Genomic DNA, 19,380 nt, shown 5'->3' with positions numbered 1-19,380 from the left:
TATATGTAATCTTGCAGTTTGGAATATTTTAAACTCAAACAAAGGCTGTGCCTTTATGCCAAGAAATGTGTTTACTATGATTGTAGCAAATGTGAAAGTAACTTTATTCTTAATAAAATATTTTAATTGAAAAAAAAAGTTTGGTTTTCAACAAATTCAATTAGACATGCCAGTGGAAACCTCCAGTGGGCAGCTGCATGTGGCTCTCAAGCCTGGGAGGTTGGTAACCTAGAGGAAAGAGAGAAATTCTGAAAAAATACAGTCTCTATCAAGGTTGAATCAGGAAGAAACAGAAAACCTGAGCAGACCAATAAATAATAAAACGATTGAAGTAATAATTAAAAACTTCCCAACAGCTGGGTACAGTGACACACACCTGTAATCCCAGCAATTTGGGAGGCTGAGGCAGGAGGATTGCAAGTTCTAGGCCAGCCTCAGCAACTTAGACCCCGTCTCAAAAGCAAAAAAGGACTGGGAATGTAGGTCAATGGTAAAGCACCCCTGGGTTCAATCCCCAGTATTTAAAAAAAAAAAAAAAAAAAAAGCAGACTCTCTCAACAATGAAAGTAACCCAGGACCAAATGACTTTACAGCCGAATTTGACAAAATTCAATTAATTAATTAATTAATACCAATTAGTTATTAATACCAATACTTCTTAAACTCTTCCAAAAGCCAGAATACTTCCTAATACATTTTGCAAGGCCAACATCAGCTTTACTATTTCAGACAGAGACAACACGAGAAAAGAAAACTACCGGCCAATAATTCTGAAGAACATGGAGGCAAAATCCCTTGATAAAATATTAGCAAATCAAATACAACAACACATCAAAAAGACTGCACATCATGATCAAGTGGGATTTATCCCTGGCATGCAAAGCTGGTTTAGCATATACAAATCAATCAATGAGATCTATCACTAACAGGCTACAAGAAAAAAACCACATGATCACATCGATTGAGGCAGAAAAAGCATTCAAGAAATCTTGTTTAATATCCTTTCTTGATTAAAAGGAAAAACTTAAAAGTTTAGGTATCAAAAGAAAGTTCCTAAATATAACAAAGGCCATTTATGAAAAATCCATCGCAAACATCGTAAGTGGGGCGAAATCAAGCTCTTCCTCTAAGATCTGGTACAAGGATAACCACACCCACCACTTCTGTTCCCCATGGTACTAGTTAGATAGGTTCTGTTATGGTTTGGATGTGAGGTATCCCCAAAAAACTCATGTGTGAGACAGTGCAAGAAGGTTCAGAGGAGAAATGATTGGGTTGTAAGAGTCTTAACCCAATCAGTGAATTAATCCCCTGATAGGGATTAACTGAGTGGTAAATGAAGTGTAGGGTGTGACTGAAGGAGGTGGAAATTGGGGCATGGCTTTGGGGTATATATTCTATATCTCAAGAGTGGAGACTCTCTGCTTCCTGATGATGTGAGCTGCTTCCCTCTGCCACACTCTTCCGCCATGATGTTCTGCCTCAACTGGAGTCCCAAGGAATGGAGCCGGCTTCCTATGGACTAAGACCTCTGAAACTGTGAGCCTTCAAATACACTTTACCTCCTCTATAATTGTTCTGGCTGGATCCTTTAATCACAGCAGAAAAAAAAAAAAAAACTGAATAAAACAAGCCATTTGTGGTAGTGCTCACTTATAATCCCACCTATTCAGGAGGCTAAGGCAAGAGAATTGTATGTTCAAGGCCAGCCTCAGCAATTCAGCAAGATCCTAACCAAAAAAAAAATTTTTAAGGGGGCTAAGGATATATTTCACTGGTAGAGGATGCCTGGGTTTAATTCCCAGTACAAGAAAAAATTTTGCACAGTTAGGAAAAAGGAGTAAAAGGCATACAAATCAGAAAGGAAAAAGATTATCTATTTGCAGATGGCATGATCCTACCCATAGAAAACTCCAAAGACTTTTCACCAAAAAAATGGTGAGATCTAATAATTTTCACCAAAAAATGGTGAGATCTAATAAATGAATTCAGTAAGGTTGAAGGACATAAAATCTACATATAAATATCTGTGGTAAGCGCTCTTTTTTTTTGTCATGGGGGGAGTATTAGGATTAAACCCAGGAGTACTCAACCATTAAGTTAATCCCCAACTCTTTTGTTAAAAACTTTTTAAAATCTCAAGACAGAGTCTCACTAAATTGCTGAGGCTAGCCTCAAACTTGCAATCCTCCTGCCTCAGTTGGGATTAGAGGCATGGGCCACCATACCCCACAGAATCTGTGACATTCCTATACACAAATAATGGCCTAGGGAAAAAATCAAAATCTCTCAATAACATCAAAAAATTATAATACTTACAAATAAATCTAACCAAGAAGGTAAGAGATACGTGTACTGTCAACTGTGAAACAATGAAAGAAACTGAAGGAAACACAGGTGAAAAGATAGTTCATTATTTCAGAGATGGGCAGGCTCTTCAAGGCTCCATCTTTCTAACAACTGGCCATTTTGGGAATTGGTTATAATACCCCGTTGGAAAGAGGATATCCGTTACCATTATGCTGAGATCAGCTCCCATGTGCCCCTTGACAAGCGAGGAGCAAGAGCTGAATACTTCAACTCTGAGAAGCCTGAGGGACAAATCATTATGACCCAAATACAAAAAATGAACTGGAAAAATGTTACTACAAATTTTTAGAGATCACTATTAGTAAAGCTAGGTGCCTAGAACTGCACATGGAAATTGACTGGATACCTATTGCCCACTCCAAACCAAATGGTGGGAGTGTTGTTCACTATTTATTGCCAAAAGGCATTCCTAAAAGCCCAGGCCTTGATGCCATTGGCTGTGAAGACTGTATCAAGAGGCCCCTCCCACCCCACATGGAGCCATGCTCCCTAGACCCAGGAAAAGAGGGCCAGGTTGACCTGGAAACCTTTTCAGCACAAGCCAGGTGGAAATAAAACCCACTCGAATTATCTACTGCTACATTGGGATTGCTGAGGTTAGGACTCTGCAGCAATGTTAATTTTTATATTTCCAAGCAAATACTAAAATCTTCAGCAAAGATTGGTTGGTATTAATGAATTTTTGACTCAGAACTGTATTGTGGATCCCGTAGTTTCCCCAAAATCCATCTATATCAAATTTGTGGAAGTAGAGCGGGATTTTCTTTTCACTGCCTCTTTAGTTGAATGCCTGGAAAAAGCCATTGGATATTCCTTAAAATTTAACAACTTTATGTCATCCTTCATAAGGATTTGGGCTATTACCCCCTCTTCTCTACTCAAGGCAGCAGGTAGGGAAGAGAACCAAGAGCTGAGCTATGTGTCTCCCCTTGGTTAGCTCCACACTTTCATACTTTTTGGACTTTTTCTTTCTTATTTACTTTTCTTTTTTGGTGAACCTGAGTCACCTCCTAGGCAAGATAATGACAATCACAACTTCCACTGTTGACATGTACCTTGCTTGACCTGCAGGATTTCTAAGAATCACTGCAACACTAAGCTGGGTCCTACCACCTTCATTTTCTAGGTAGGAACACACACAAGTGCAGAGAGGTTCAACGCTCTGCCCCAAGTCACAGCTGCAAGGAGGTGGGGCGGCGGGGGCACGAATTCCAGTCTACTTTGTGCAGGCCTCACAGCGCACTCTTCCCGTCTTTCTATGAGGCAGCTTTGGTCAGTGACTGCAAGCAGCTTCTCCACTGAGGGCCATCTCCATAAACCAGTGTTTCCCGCAAGACTCCCAGAAAGCTGGAGGAACACATTATAGGAGGCTCAGATCCTAATCCCTACAGCCTGTAAATGCTCCCTTATATGGCAAAAGGATCTTTGCAATTGTGATCCAGTTAGGGAACTCAAGATGGAGAGATTACTGTGGATTATCTGAGTAGACCACACAATGCAATTACAAGCATCCGAGATTTGACAGACACAAAGGAGAAGGCAATATGACCACAAAGGCAGAGATGGCTCAGAGGGATGCAGCTGAAACCAGGCAGTCACCAGAAACTGCAAGATGGAAGATAAGGAAGAGATTCTCCCCCACCCCCCTAGAGGGAGTGCAGCCCTGCCCACACCTTGACTTTAGGACAATGAAACTGATTTCCCACTTCTGGCCTCCATTCTGGGAGAGAATCCATTTCTGTTGCTTTAAACTACATTATTTCTGGTAATTTATTACAAGAGCCTCAGGAAGCCATGCATTTTTTTCCTTATAAATTTTATTCTATTTATTTTATTTATTAAAATATTTTTTTATTTTTACAGACACATTTTCATTCACTGTACACAAATGGGGTACAACTTTTTTTTCACACCATTCATGTAATCATACATATATATAGGGTAATACTGTTTCATTCTACTGTTTTTTCATTCCCATCCTCTCCCACCCTTTTTCCCCTCTACACCATCCAAAGTTCCTTCCTTCTTCTCTTTCCCCTGCCACCCCCCCCCCCATTGTTATATATTGTCATGCACTTATCAGAGAAAACATTCGTCCTTTGGTTTTTGGGCTTGGACTATTTCACTTAGCATGATATTTTCCAACTTCATCCATTTACCAGCAAAGGCCATAATTTTACTCTTATGACTGAGTAATATTCCACTGTGTACATATACCACAGTTTCTTTATCCATTCGTCAATTGAAGGGCATCTAGGTTGGTTCCACAATCTAGCTATTTTGAATTGAGCTACTATGAACATTGATGTAGCTGCATCTCTATAGTATGCTGATTTTAAGTCCTTTGGGTATAAACCGAGGAGTGGGATAGCTGGGTCAAATGATGGATCCATTTCAAGCTTTCTGAGGAACCTCCATACTGCTTTCCAGAGTGGCTGCACCAATCTGCAACTCTACCACCAATGTATGAGTGTGCCTTTTTCCCAACATCCATGCCAACACTTATTATTGCTGTGTTCTTGATAACAGCCATTCTAAATTGGAGTTAGATGAAATCTTAGGTTGGTTTTAACTTACATTTCTCTAATTACTAGGGATGATAAGCACTTTTTCATATATTTGTTGATCACCTGTATATGTTCTTCTGTGAAGTGTCTGCCCATTTCCTTAGCCCATTTCTTGATTGGGTTCTTTGTATTTTGGGTGTAAAGTTTTTAAAGTTCTTTATAAACTCTAGAGATGAGTGCTCTGTCTGAAGTGTGTGTGGAAAAGATTTTCTCCCACTCTTGTAGGCTCTCTTTTCACATTATTGTTTCATGTACTGAGAAAAAACTTTTTAGTTTGAATCTATCCCATTTATTGATCCTTGCTTTTATTTTTTGCACTATGGGTGTCTTGTTAAGGAAGGAAGCCATGCTTATTCCAAGGACACATGCCCAGAGAGTTGGTTTAATGGGTCTGCTTTATTGACAGGCAGGTGGCGTGGTTCTGATATAACCTATGCACCACATTGCCCAACTGCCCAGGCAGAGCCTCATAGGAAAGAAACCTAAACCCTTAAACTAGAGGGGTTTAGTTTAGGTTTGACTTCTTTCTTCCATGGACCCCAAAGTTGAATTTCAGAGGAGTCCACACATTGCTAAAGACTGAGAAATTTTTCAAGGATGAAGTTTTCTTCAGATTCTCAAAGGAGTCACAGAAAAGGTGAACCACCTAGGTGCATAAACCTGGTCCAGGCTGCTAGGGATAAAATAAAGCAATTTTAAAGTTCTGCCCAGTCTCTGAGGGCTTATGCAGAATCTCAGGCAGAGCAGAGAAAAGCTATAATAAAGATTGAATCAAATTAATAGTGCTATCTTCAAAAACACAAAACAGAGCATAAGGTCACTCTGCCTCAGGGCCTGGGAGAGGGAGGGATGGGGGGGGGCTCCCCTACTTTAGAGAAACTAGATTCTCTTTTGGGGATGGTTGATAGACAACATTACCAGAGGAGCAGAGGATGCAAGCAATCACAGTCAGAATCCAAGGGAAATAAGAAAGGAATGGCCATTTACACACACACAGTTGTACACCAAAACCCTCAAGGAACCAGGGGCAGAGATTTCAGACTGGGGATTCTTTTAGGGTACATGCAGTGTCTCAGCTAGAGGACACTGTGGGAACTTATCATTATAACAAACTGTGAGAAACTTGAGTTTATGCATTTTCTTTCTATTAATTTAACATCTTAATCATGCCTTCACTGGTATTCATTTTACATCACTTTATTTTAATCATTTTATTTTTATTTTGGTCCCATTTGGTTAATAATAGATTTCACCTGTTGAACATCTCTCTGCTGCTGGACTGTAAGCTTCACAAAGGTAGGGACCACTTTTTCTCAACAATATGTCTCTAGCTCCTAGCTCAATACTTGTTTTAGTCCATTTCAGCTGCTGTAGCAAAATAATCTAGGCTGTGTGGTTTATAAACAACATATATCTCCTAGTTCTGGAGGCTAGCAAGTCCAAGATCAAGGCACCAGCAGGGTTGCTGTCCTGCTAGCCTGGTTCATAAATGGTGACTTTTTGCTGTGTCCACCCTCATGACCCAATCACTTCCTAAGGGTGCCACCTCCTAATATTATCAAATTGGTGATTAGGTTTCAATATATGGAGATACAAATATTCAGACCACAGCAATGCCTATCAGGGTCATAGGTTTTAAAAAATGAATGGACTAGCGAAATAATGTAGTGACTTTGGAAAACATTCTGGCAGTTTCGCAAAACATTCAACATCAAGTTACCATATGACTCAGCAATTACACTTCTAGGTATATACCCAAGTAGAAACGAAAACATATGTCTCACAAAAACTCCTACACAAATGTTCACAGCAGCATTATAATAGCCAAAAAAAAAAAAAAAAAAAAGTGAAAATAACCAAAATGTCCATTAACTGATGCATGGATAAATAAAATGTGATATATCTATACAATGTATTACTATTCATTCACAACAAGGCATGTGCTAATACATACTACAACATTGATGAAACTCAGAAACATCATGCTAAGTGAACGCCAGTCTCAAATAGGTCACATACTGAACGACTGCATTCATATGGAATGTCCTAACAGAAACAGATCAAGAAACAGATTTATGATTCCTATAGCTAGGAGTGTTGAGAAGAAATGGCTAGTACCTGCTAGGTAGGTGCTTGGTAGGGAGGAGTGATGAAAATGTTCTAAAACAGAACGCTGGTGTTGGTTGCCCAACTCCGGATGTACAAAAACTATGAAAGTACACTTTTAAAAGTAAATTTGGTGGTATATGAGCTATGGCTCATATAAAGCTGTCATTTTAAAAAAGAAATGATAGCCATGTCCTGCTTTAAGCAAACTTACTATAATCAATAAGGATATTTTAAAATTAGAGCAATCTGTTTTCAAGAAAAACAGCCTGTGTATCTGAGTTGTGCAGCAGTGTGACTGTAAGGGAAGGGGCAGATTCCAAAGAGAACCGGCTCCTTGGCTGGGGGCTGTGCTCTAGATGACGTCCCTTGGGCAGAGGTGAAGTTGACAGCCGCAGAAAAGAGAGGAGAGTAGGATGTAGAGGTTGGTGACTGGCGCGTTTGCTCTTTTATCCCGTCCCCCGCGCCACCCTTTGTATTGCACCCTTTTAACGATCGAGACCATGGCGCGCTCCCCTTGGGTTGCCAGCTCCCAAGCGCTTCGCAGGACAAGGGTGTGTATTGTTTGGGTCAGGAAATGTGAATTAGTGAGGGGACAAGGTACGTTAAGAGACCCGGCCGAAGCTCGGCCCTCCCTCAGCCGGGGCGCTGGTCCAGTCTGGCTGCGGGACTCGGGCTGAGAGGCGGCGGAGAGTCTGCGGGACTTGGGCGCCGCGGCGGTGTGGCAGGGGCGGGGACCACAGCCTTTGTGCAGAGGCTGCTCCGGCTCCCGCCGCTGGGGGGCGACCTGCACCCCGCCGACCCCCGACAATAGCGCGAGGGTGGGGAGCCTCACGGTCCCGGAAACTTTCCCCGGGTGTCGCCGTCGCAGCGCACGCCCGGGAGCGCGGAGCGGGGCTCGCCCACCTTTGCCGCGGCGGCGGAGGGGAGCCTGGAGAAGGGGGCGCCCGGCCGCCCGCAGCGCAGGAGGCTGGAGCTCCGGCCCCGCGAGCGGTGCCATGGGGGAGGCGGCCAGCCCCGCGCCCTCGCCCGCGCTCTGGGACTGGGACTACCTGGACCGCTGCTTCGCCCGCCACCGCGTCTGCATCTCCTTTGGCCTGTGGATCTGCTCCTCCTCCTGCTGGATCGCCGCCCACGCGCTGTAATGGGGCCGTGACTCTCCGCGCGAGGGGGTGGCGGTCTGTAGTGGGGGGATTGGCGCCACCCTCCTGCTAGTCCCTCTTGGAAACCCAGAGGAAGAGCAGTAAAAGGGGGCGGGTGGAGGAGGCAGCACAAGTCCGGGATGAAATCTAACATTTCTCTACGAACTGAAGTCGGATACTTCTTTCCGGATTCCACGCACAGGGAAGCTGGGCTGTGAGCCAGCAGAAGGAGGCTAGGTGGTGCAGTGAATGGGGCCCCGACTGGCTTCTATTGTCAGCTCTTAAACTGACTCAGGGCCCCGACTGGCTTCTATTGTCAGCTCTTAAACTGACTCAGGGCGTGAGCTGAGCAAGTTATAAAGACTTCGGGTCTCATGCAAATGGGAATAATTCATCATAAGATGGATGGGAGGACGAAATGAGGCAGTACAGGAAAAGCACTTAGTAAGTGCTCATTAAACATTATCACTCCAGCCCTGCCACCAACCCTTGGGGGCCCTGGCAAGTCCTTTGATGATTCTGGCCACAGTTTACCCAGAGCTCTTCTAGCTGGGCAGGGGTCTGGTGATGATCAGACTTTGACCACAGCCTTTGCCTGTGTCTGGCACCTGTAGTGCTTTGGCCAGGGGTCAGGGTAGCCTGGGTTCTAAGGGTGAAGCCTCAGAGTCTTCAGCCACTCTGTCCAGAGCAAAGAAATCCAGAGACAATGCCAGGATAGTGCTGCCCAAGTATCCCTGGCAGGGGAGAATGGACCAGCAATCTCCAGGAATGACTGGAACCAGCTCACCCTAGGATTGTTCTCAGGCATTTGATAGTGCTGCAGAGATTCTGAGTTACTGAGAGAGCAAAACCCCAGATCCTATTACAAAAGGGCAGACTTTTAAGGACTGAACTCTGGATCAGATGAAGGAAACTAAGGAGACCCTGCTTTTGCATTTTTTCCTTTGTTCCTCACAGTCACCCTCTGAGGTCAGCAGTGGTGGGCATTGTACCACGTGGCTTGGAGAGGTTGAGGACCTCCCCTGAGCATGCCCAGCTGGCCAGGCAGAGTAGGGCCTCTGCATTCTCACCCTCCTGGAGTAGGACGCCACCAACCCAGTACCTCCAGCTGTCTTAGGGTAATGTGTCTCTTCCACGTATGTGGCCTGGTCGAGGTCCGCAGGATCGCTGGCCCCTGAAGCTGAAGAGATGGCTGAGAGCACTAGGGTACAGAGCAAGGTCATCACACGTGAAGCCTGAAGGCCTGCCATCAGCCTGCTGTGTCAACATAGGCCTCGTCTCTCTCCTAAATGGCAGGGTTGAAGGAAATTATTTCTCATTTGGGTCCAACTCTGAGGGTCCCTACTTTGAGTCTTAACTCCTTGGCCTTGAACTGGTTTCAGGATCCAGAACCCAGGCTAACAGTGGACGACCCCAGTATGAGATTTGGGCTTAGGCTGTCGGTCAGGAAGTGTCTAGGAACCCAGCCGCCTTCCATCCCATCCATTATTCTCAAGGACTGTGGCTCAGAACCTGACTGTGGGCAGTGAGTACCACCGTCTGGTTAAAGGAAATGAAACCAGAGCAGTGTCAAGCCTCAGTGCTCCCCTGGAAATGTAGCGAGGCGACATCTAGAACAAATCGTACCAGAAATCAGTCAGCAATGCTGCCAGAGAGACCTCGGGGTCCTTCCACCGGCCCTGCCCTTCTGGGTGTGTTCCCGGGCATGTGAGGGACCAGAAGAGAACCCTAGGCAGAGAAGCCGATAGCAGCTGGGGATCTAGATGGAGGGCAGCCCAAAGTGCTGTGGTGTCTTTTGCTCTCCCTGGGTAAAGAACATGCTCAGGTTGGACACAGGCCAGCAGAGGCCAGCCACCCAGTGGCATGAATGGATCAGAATTTCACTTCAATTCCCAAGAAGCAACTTTCTTTGTTAGGCAAATACTCTACCACTGAGCTACCTCTTCCTCCCCAGCCCTTTTATGTGGTATTTTGAGACAGAACCTTACTAAGTTGCTGAGGGTGGCCTCGAACTTGTGATCCTCCTGCCTCAGCCTCCCAATTGCTGGGATGACAAGTGTGGGCCACCGCACCTGGCTAAGTTATCTTTCCAATTGGTGCAGTTAGCTCTGCAGTTAGAGCAGTGCTTGGGTGAATTTTATAACCTTCTTGCTTCCCTTTTAGAAAGTGGAACCCAAGAGCAAGCAGTCAGGGTGGAGAGGTGGGTCATTACATGGATTTGACCTGATTTGGAGGAGGAAAGTCACTGCATGTGGGTGAGCTCTGGCATCAAACCCAGGCCCTCACGCATGCTAGGCAAGTGCTGTGCCGCTGAGCTACACCCCAGCCCTGGCGTGGACTTCTTGACCTGAGGCTTAGCGTTCTGATCTTTTCTTCCCCATCTGTAAGCTAAGTCCAGAACCACCAGCTACATGCCTAGGGGAGAAGGCGCTTCATAAAGATGCAAAGTCACAGTTGCCCTTTTTAGACATCTGCTCAAAGTCACCACTCCTGTGTTCTGTGCACACCCTGTCACTCCAGGCTTCTCTACCTGAGATGCAGAAAGAAACCCAGGCAGGGCCAGTCGGCACTGTGCGCTGCCTGCTGCCTCCTGACCAGCCTGTGTGACACCGTTGGAGCAATTCTGGCTAGACAGCTCACAATCCAGGTATGTCGGGCCCTAGGTGGTGGCAGCCACAGTGGCTTCTGTCTTCTTCCTTCCACCTACAAGGCAGTTCCCCCTCAGGGCCTGTGTCCTTCTGTTCCTTCTTCTCCTGTTCAGTGCTCTTGCTGCTGATATCTGTTTGGCTCATTGCTGACTTCCTTCAAGTGTTTGCTCAAAGTCACCTTCAAAATAAGTCTTCCGCCTTGTGTAGAATAGTAACCCACCTCTTCCTCCAGTGCTGCAGATACTCTCCTCCTGCGCTATTTTTTCCATAGCTTAATCCCTCATTCACCATGTATTTACCCTTCTTGCTCATTGTATGTTAACCCCACCAGAATGTCAGCTCCACAGGGCAAGGAGTTACTTACTGTCAGACCCCACCACTTCAAAAAGCTTATAGTAGATGCTCAATAAATAGTTACTGTGGTCATTACAGTTTCCAGAGCTCCAAACCCAGCCCCAGCTGACTCCAGGGCAGCTGAATCCTTTCCCAGGTGCTGACGTGGGCTTTGGAGTGAGTGAGAAGCCATTTCTAGTTTCCCAATAGTTGAGGCCCTCAAATGAACCTATGTAGAAAGGTCCTATCTGCAAATAACTCCTAAGGAAAACCTGCTGGGTCCCACTGCAAGGACCTCTTGGGCCTTGTGCCCACCAAGGTAGAAGCAAAGGAGGTGACCTAGTGGCCAGGACGTAGGTTGGGAGAGTCCTAGGCCCTGCTTTGAGCAGTGTTCTCTTGGAGGCAAACCCCCTTTTTGGGGGGATGCTCATTTTCATAGAATGAGGCCCCACTCAAGTCCACTAATAATGGCCAGTGTTTATTAGACACTTAACTACGTCCTTCCTGGGCGGTAAGAGCCTTTCATTTGGTACTCATTCAATCTTCAAACTCTCCTGCAGCATGGGTGCTCACCCTTCCCCTTCTACATCGGTAGAAACTGAGGCATCGAGAGGTTCAATAATTTCTCAAAGGTCACCCAGCCAGTAGGTCGTGCCGGAATTCCCACTCTGCCACGTGGGCTCCTAACCTAAGTGTGCTGTCGTAGTCACTGGCGCTTCGTAGGTCCTTTGCTCTCTCCAGGCACTGTTCTAAGCACCTCCCACCAATTGTCTCAAGAAATCCCAACAGGTTTGGGGGCAGGCACTGTTGTCATGCCTGTTTTACAGATGGGGAAGCTGTAAGCTCAGACACATTCAGTGGTTGGGCCACAGATACACAGCCAAGACCCCCCGTGCAGTGGAAAGCACGTGGGGGAAGCAAAGGGCTGGGTTCTGGTCTCTGCCAGTGGGCATCTGTGTAACTTGGGGTCAGTCATTTGAGCATGCCCCGTGGGCTCACGCATGGGTGGGAGGTATCACGGGACTGATTACACAGGTGGAGGGGTTTGGGATGAGAGCCACTGTAGTGGCTGGGAAAGATGCTTGGATGCCAGGACTCTGTCTCCGTTTGCCCCCAGGTTTTCAGTGGTGCCTACCTAGCAACTATCGACTTAGCCAACTTCATGTTCATTCTCTTCCCAGTCTGCAGATCCAAATTCAAGTCCCATTCCGGTGAGTGTCTGGCCATGTGTTCCTGTCTTCATCCATCCATTCATTCATTCATCAGTAGGCTCAGTGCCAGCTCCTTGTCACACCCTGAATGGGCCCGGGGCTGGCACAGACAAATGAACGAGGTCCCTGACCTCTGCCAGATGAGAGAGCCAGGGCCCTAAGCTTGTCCAGTGCTGTCAGCTTGGACATGCGTGCACACTGTGGGCACCCAGAGGGAGGGAACAGGCTGTAGGTATGGGGGAAGCGTTCACCACTGGAACCGGGAGCCCAGCGAGGGGCAGGCAGGTGCGCAGAAGAGCCTGGGCCACGGCTGGGAGCAGGCATGCACAGCAGTGGGTACCAGAAAAAGTCTGGACCACCCCTGGCAGAACAGGACCAGGAAGTGACTCAGATGGGATGAGTAGACCTGAGTCTGTGAGAGTGAGGGTTCCTGAGAAGGGACAGCAGTGTGCTTGGGCCCTTGTTCGAAAGAGGGTGTGCTTGTCTCGGTGGGGAATGTACGGGGCCCCTCGCCGCTCCTTGCTGCCCAGAGGAGAAATGTTCTTAGAATTCCTCAGAGGACAGTGTGTCTTAGATTTCAAGTAAACGTTCAAAGACTTCTCGTTGCTGTTTGCCCCGCTTACTGTGCACCTGCCTGGCACAGAGACTATTCACTCATTGGCACATTCACCAAACTTGGCCCAGTTCTGCTCTGTGCAGATGATGGAAATGGTCAGGGCATGGCGCCCATCCTTGAGGCTCTGGAATAGGAGAGCTGCTGCTGTCTGCACACAGACACTTAAGACAAAAGATAAAGTCTTGCCTAGTGTGTGTGAAGAAGAAGGAGGAGAAGGAGAAAGAAGGCCGGGGGAGGAAAGGGAGGGAGGGGGAGGGGCGGGGGAAGGAGGAGGGAGGAGGAGGAAGAAGAAAATGTCCTCTGCCTGTGGAAGGAGAATGGCACCAAATGTTGGGGGAAGGGGGAAGGCATCTCAAAGAGGTGGCATAACCCCAGGGACTTGAGGGTGGGGAGGATCCTGCTGTAGTGCAACATGGGAAGCCGTGTGGTCTCCGTGGACTCCACACCAGCTCTTCCCATGCAGCCACATGGCAAGTTCTAGGTTTCAGGAGACACCTGGGATTTCGATGTCTCTTGCAGGTTGCCGAACCAGAGAGAGGAAGAGGAGGCGGCGACTCAGAGCTGGCATATTTGCCCTGGCTCTACCGCTGAGCCTGGGCCCAAGCTGGGCTCTCTGGGCTGCTGTTCCGAAGGCTCCGGCCCTGGTCCGGGGGCCCCAGCGGAGGCTGCTGGGAAGCCTGCTGCAGGTGAGGCTGCGCCCCTCGGTGAGCACACAAAGTAGTGCAGCTAGCTTCCCTCCTTGTCCCTGCTTGCTGAATGCCCTGAGTGTGTTGGGAGTGGGGCTGGGGCCAATGAACCCTTGCATTTGGGGAAGGAAACTTATAAAAGCAGAAAAGGGCCATCAGGTTCTTCTGCTTCTTGGGACACATGGATGGTCACCATGGAGTGCTGAAAATATCTATTTTTGCAGGAAAATACGGAAGTCTTCGGCTACCTGCTGGGTGGCATTGCTGCCTTGGGCGCCTGGGCCTCCAGGATACCCCCACTCTCCAGAATCGTGAGACTGGGGTGGGGTTGGGGCTTTGGGTCATGTGGCAGGTCCCAGGACACCAGTAGCATCCTGGAGACTCCAGGTCATCCCGGAGGTGTGGTGTCACTCTGCGTGTGGGTACACACATGTATTTATATTTCTCTGAGGAACGTTCATGACAGAAGTGAGGGTGTGTATACAGAGATTGGGCGACTGAGCCAGGGGTCCTGAGGCCTTCAGCGGCTCTGATGGTAGGCCCGCTGTGTTCTTTCCCATTTCTTTTCTTTTTTTCCTTCTTTTTTGTAGTGGTACTGAGTATTGAACCTAGGGCCTCACGTGTGCTAGGCAAGCTAGGCAAGCACTCCACCACTGAGCCACATCTCCAGCCCTTTTTATTTTATTTTGAGTAGGAGTCTCACTAAGTTGCCCAGGCTGGACTTGAACTTCAGTCCTCCTGCCTCAGGCTCCCGAGTTGTTGGGATTATAGGCATGTGCCAGCACACCAGCCTCTTTCCCATTTTGTATAGCCAAGGAAAAGCAGACCAGGGAAAAGCCACCAGGCTGGGACAAACAAGGATGCCTCTCAAGAGTGCAAAGGGCTTAGAGGTCAGATGCATTCAGCTCCTGGGGCTCTAGTCCCAGAGCATCTTATTGGCAGGTATTTGCAAGTATCTGGAGTGAGGGGAAGCCCTTGGGGAGCTCATAGTCTCATCAGGGTCAGAACTTGCGACAAGATATTTCAGTGCTCTAAGAAAGGTAGTAAAGAAGGTTTGGCATTTTGGAAGACAGGGGAGAAGGCTCCTAAGCAGTTCTAGCAAGCAAGGGGGAAACTGTCCCCACTGCCAGGCAGTGAGCAGCAGGGAGCTCTCACGGGGGCTCAGAAGGGAAGGTGGGATCTGAGGCAGCAGAGGTGAGGGAAGGGCCGTCGGGCAGAGGAGCCTGAGAAGACAAGCTCTAGCGCTGTGTGAAACCGCTCTGCCAGGCTTCCTCGGCAGGCTGACAGAGGTGCGCCTGTCTCGTGGACACCATGAAGTGTAACGGGCCCATCGTGGAGCCTGAAAGGGATCACAGGCCCAGCAGCATTATGTTTTAATAACAGAAGGGAACAGGGTTCAAGGATGGGGTGGGGTGGGGAACTGGTGCCCATTCACCTGAAGGTTTAGCCTATGCTGGGGACAGAAACACCCGGGGTGTACCTCACCAGCAGGTGTCTGGCTTCAGACTAGGAGGGGAACAGAAGCCCTGGGCTCAGCTCAGCAGCCCACTTGGTGGGGTGGGTCTCCAGGGTAGCCTGGGGGCCGGGGAGCCCCACTGCAGGAAGACCTTTGAGGGAGCCAGGACAGTGCCTTGACTACCTGTGGTGTCCTCTAGGGCCGGGCGTGGCCTTTAGGCTGGGGAACCCCAGGGTCTCTCGCTCCATCTGTGTAGCTCTCTGCCTGAGGTGGGAAGGGCCCATGGGAAAGGACGTCATCTCCATCCTCAGCCTCTGGGGCCAGGGGCCAGGGGCCAGGCCCATCCTTGCTGACCAGTACTCTATACCTGATGGTACTGTCTTTATTCACCAGTCTCCAGCGGATGGTGGCCAGAATCAGGCCCTGGAGCAAAACTAGATGAAATGCAGAAATGTTCCTGAGAATTCTTTTTGAGAATTAAAATGGGAGGAAATTGGCTCAAACATGCTCTTCCCTGCATTTTTTCTCATTCCTTAGCCAAGTCCCAATGCCTGTAAACATGGTCATCTAGTAAAAATACGATATATTCATAAATAGAAGTAATTTAAAATGTTATGTAATTTTATCTAATTAATAGTTTTGTGGACATGCATATATATTATCTATATATTGATATCTATCTATCCATCTATGTATGTGGTGTCTCAATACCTGTAAAGGCTACTTATATATAAATATTGCATGTCTCTTATTTTTGAACCAGTATATTTCCATTACTTGTTCTCCAGAAGTGTCCCCACGGCTTCAAAATTTCCAGGCTATTACCTCTCATTTTCCTGACCTTTTCTATTTGTCCTGGGTCAGTGTTGGGGGACCCAGCAGGAGAAGGATGGGTGTGGCATTTTATAACTCAGTCTCACTACCCCCCAGCTGACAGTCACGAGCTCCTGCAGTCCAGCCTCAGGATCTGGGGCACTGAGATGGCGAGGACCCAGCCCTGCCCACAGGAGCCCTCTGAATGTGTAGAGTGAAGTCATGCTCAGCACAAGGCACTCTACCAGAGACTGTGTCCGTGTGACAGGGCCAGAAGAAAGGGTTACTTGCTCTGCCTAGGGTGGAAGGGTAAGGGGAGGTTTCCTAGAGTTTGGTTTAAGCCAGGTTTTAAGGGATGTGTAGGAGTTTATGAGACAAAGGAAGCAGCCTGAACAAAAGCTGGAAGTCAAACAGGAGCAGAATGGCCCCTGGAGAGTGGCTGTGGGTGGCGGTCTTGCCCCTGCCACCTGCTATGCCACTGAGGGGCCTGGGTCTCAGGATCTGGGGTTCCCCTTGCCCAGTTCCCTCCTCTCTCTCTGCCCAGTGCCGGGGGAAGTCATTCTCCTACATCCACCTGTGGGCGCGGCTTCTGTCAGCCCTGGCGGGCCTCCTCTATGCCTCAGCCATTGTGGCCCATGATCGGCAGCCTGAGTACCTGCTTCGGGCCACGCCCTGGTTCCTGACCTCCCTCGGCCGTGCTGCTCTGGACCTCGCTGTATCCACCCCAGGCCCAGGGGTGGATGGGCTGATTGCAGGCAGAGGAGGCCTGAATCTCACCCCCGACAGCCTTCCTTCCCTCTTGCTAGGTAGAACTCTTGTGTGATGGGGTGGTCCCAAGCCTAGGGCAGGCAGACATAATGCATTTATTTGTTGTTTGGTGCTTTCCCTTTTTAAAACCAGAAGAATTTCTCTCCTGGCTGCGGCCCTCTGAAACAGCACAGGGGAGTGACAGGCTCCTGGCCCTGGGGTCAGAAGGCTCAGGTTCCAGGCTCAGTTCAGCTCCCCAGGGTGCATCTCCTCCTGGATTGGTGCAGGTCCTGCCTCTCCCTTGAGCCCCTGATCCCAGCCTTTCTCCAGCCCTGCAGTGCTGCACAGGCACTTGCTCTTTTCTGCTCTGCTCTCAGGAGCTGGAGTCTTGCAGTGCAGGAGCAGGGATCAAAGCTCATAAGTGCTAAATCTGTTGGTGACTGCAGAGCGTCTTTCTGGTACCCCAGGTGTGCCCGATGTGCTGGTACTCAGGTGACCTTGGCATGGGTGCTTCAAGGGCAAGCTAAACTCGGGCAGTGGACTGCAGGATTGCTGCCATGGGACTGGCCTGCATTGGTGGCGGGGAGTGAATAACCTAGCAGTGTGGTGCTTGAGGCTGAAGGCTTTAGGGAGTCTTCCCTTGCCTCTCCCAGCTTCTGTAGCCCCTGTTGTTCCTTGGCTTGTGGCCTCCTCATCTTAGTTTCTGCCTCTGTCTTCACGTGGCCTTCGTTCCTTCATGCATCTCTGGTGTCCTCTCTTATAAGGACTGTAGTCATTAGAAGTAAGATCCACCCCAATTCACTATGGCTTCCTTTTTTTTTTAATTTTTTTTGTACCAGGGATTGAACCCAGTGGTCCAGGGGCCCTTAACCATTGAGCCACATCCCCAGCCCTTTTTTATATATTATTAGAACCAGGATCTCGCTGAGTTGCTTAGGGACTCACTAAGTTGCTGAGGCTGCCTTTGAACTCAGATCCTCCCGCCTGAGCCTCCTGAGTCATGGGGATTGCAGGCAGGGCCACCACACCCTGTTGACTTCCTCCTAACTGATTATATTAGCAAAGTCCCTACTTGCAAATTAAGGTCACATTCTGAAGCTCCAGATGGATATGAATTTTCAGGAGACACTTGCAACCCACTTTATGTTCTGCCACTGGAAGCCAGGCCCTTCAGGAAAGATGTTTTTCAAAATGTTTTTGTTTAACAAGTGTTTGCCAGGGGCAGGAATGTAGAAAGACACCTGGCCCTATTCTCAAATGAGCGCATGTCTGGGGGCAGATGCAGGCAGGATAACTCTGGGAAAAGAGGGAATGAGAGCCCAGGGTGGGCAGAAGAGAGTGGGGGTTGCTGGGGGGTTGCTTGTGCTGTGAGAGGTAGTGTCGGGGGCTGGAAGCGTTCCACTTTCTTGTCCCTTAACTTCCATATCTCAGATCATCTTCCTGTCGTGTGTGATGAAGAGCAAAATGAGACAAACCCTAGGATTCTCCACAGAAGCCAGAGAGAGCCCCGACACTCAGGCCCTTCTGACCTGTGCAGAGGAAGAGGGAGAGAACCAGGAGACCAGGACCAAGGACAAGGTCTCTCTTGGGAAAACTTCTGGTCCCACAGAAGTGTTTACCGGCTGCAGGGGACAGAATCAGTGAGCCTCACAGAGGGCTGGGCTTGGGGACTCTGGAAGCCTTTCCACCGTTGGCCACTAGGTCACTTAAAAAACTGCAGTTTATATCCAAAGCTAAGTGACCCCAAATGCAATGGGATCCTTCATCTTCCCAGTTTTAAAAGGATATCAAGTTAATTAAGTGACTTTTTTTTTTTTTTTTTTGTGGTGTTGGGGATTGAACCCAGGGCCTTGTGCATGTGAGGCAAGCACTCTACCAATGAGCTATATCCCCAGCCCAAGTGATATTCTTTTAACAGGGTAGATGGAATAATCAAATATCCACTTTGTTGTTTAGTAACAAGCAAACTCCATATTACATAAATCAATATATTAATTTCAAAGTTTGATTTCTACTCATATTTCATAAAAATACATATGCCCACTCTCACATGGCTCTTTGACACTCATATCCTCACCTCCCTGTGACGCAGTATTCCAGAGCCCTTCACTATATCAAGCTGTTTGGTCTGGACTTTGTGTGCAATGCTGACTCTAAGATATTTATCTTAAGCCACAAGGACCCATGTGCTATTCGTGGTCACTGCACACTACAGTACAGTTGATATTACTAAAAAGCTGATCTTCAAAAGGGTTGTTTACAATAATGTCCACCATTTATAATTTTGTCATAGTACTAGTAACTTAATATGTCTGAGACAAATATATTTGTTTCCTTCATGTGTATTTGTTACTAGGAATTGAACTCAGGGACACTCTACCACTGAGCTACATCCTCAGGCCTTGCTAAGTTGTCCTGACTGGACTTGAACTTGTGATCCTTCTGCCCCGGCCCATTTTTTTCCGGTCGTGCTGGGGATTGAACACAGGACTTCATATGTGCTAGGCAGGCATTCCACCAGTGAGCTATGCCCTAGACTTTTGCCTTCTCTTATAACAATTCAGTCAAGTAACCTCTACGAGTAGCCAGAATGTACTCTAATTGAGGTAATTTGTCTTCATCAAAAGATCTTGGTTCCAAACTGTTAAGACAGTAACCCATAATACAGGAAAACGTGTAAAGACT

General features: G+C 47.9%; 1 protein-coding gene and 1 pseudogene across 7 annotated transcripts in view; both read left to right on the top strand.

The window, feature by feature from the left end:
- Positions 1–166: 166 nt before the first annotated feature.
- LOC124993633 (myb/SANT-like DNA-binding domain-containing protein 2) lies at positions 167–3,307 on the top strand (annotated as a pseudogene).
- Positions 3,308–7,868: 4,561 nt separating this feature from the next.
- Positions 7,869–19,380, top strand: part of Tmem44 (transmembrane protein 44) — a 36,578-nt gene continuing 25,066 nt past the window's right edge. For 6 of the 7 annotated variants that reach the window (XR_007110300.1, XR_007110298.1, XR_007110301.1 and 3 more), the window contains exons 1-7: positions 7,869–8,184; positions 10,706–10,832; positions 12,284–12,377; positions 13,513–13,679; positions 13,904–13,990; positions 16,493–16,663; positions 18,127–18,273. Coding sequence is in view for 2 of the 7 variants with exons in the window: in XM_047565197.1 (XP_047421153.1) it covers positions 8,042–8,184; positions 10,706–10,832; positions 12,284–12,377; positions 13,513–13,679; positions 13,904–13,990; positions 16,493–16,663; positions 18,127–18,273 (936 nt within the window). In the remaining 5 variants the exon portion in view is untranslated. The remainder of the gene's footprint in view (positions 8,185–10,705; positions 10,833–12,283; positions 12,378–13,512; positions 13,680–13,903; positions 13,991–16,492; positions 16,664–18,126; positions 18,274–19,380) is intronic. The other variant, XR_007110302.1, reaches the window with a different exon arrangement.

The sequence above is a fragment of the Sciurus carolinensis genome, chromosome 9 (assembly GCF_902686445.1).
Source record: "Sciurus carolinensis chromosome 9, mSciCar1.2, whole genome shotgun sequence".
In the NCBI taxonomy this organism is placed as follows: Eukaryota; Metazoa; Chordata; class Mammalia; order Rodentia; family Sciuridae; genus Sciurus; species Sciurus carolinensis.
The sequence above is the reverse complement of the archived record's forward strand: the minus strand, read 5'-3'. Positions and strand labels throughout refer to the sequence as shown.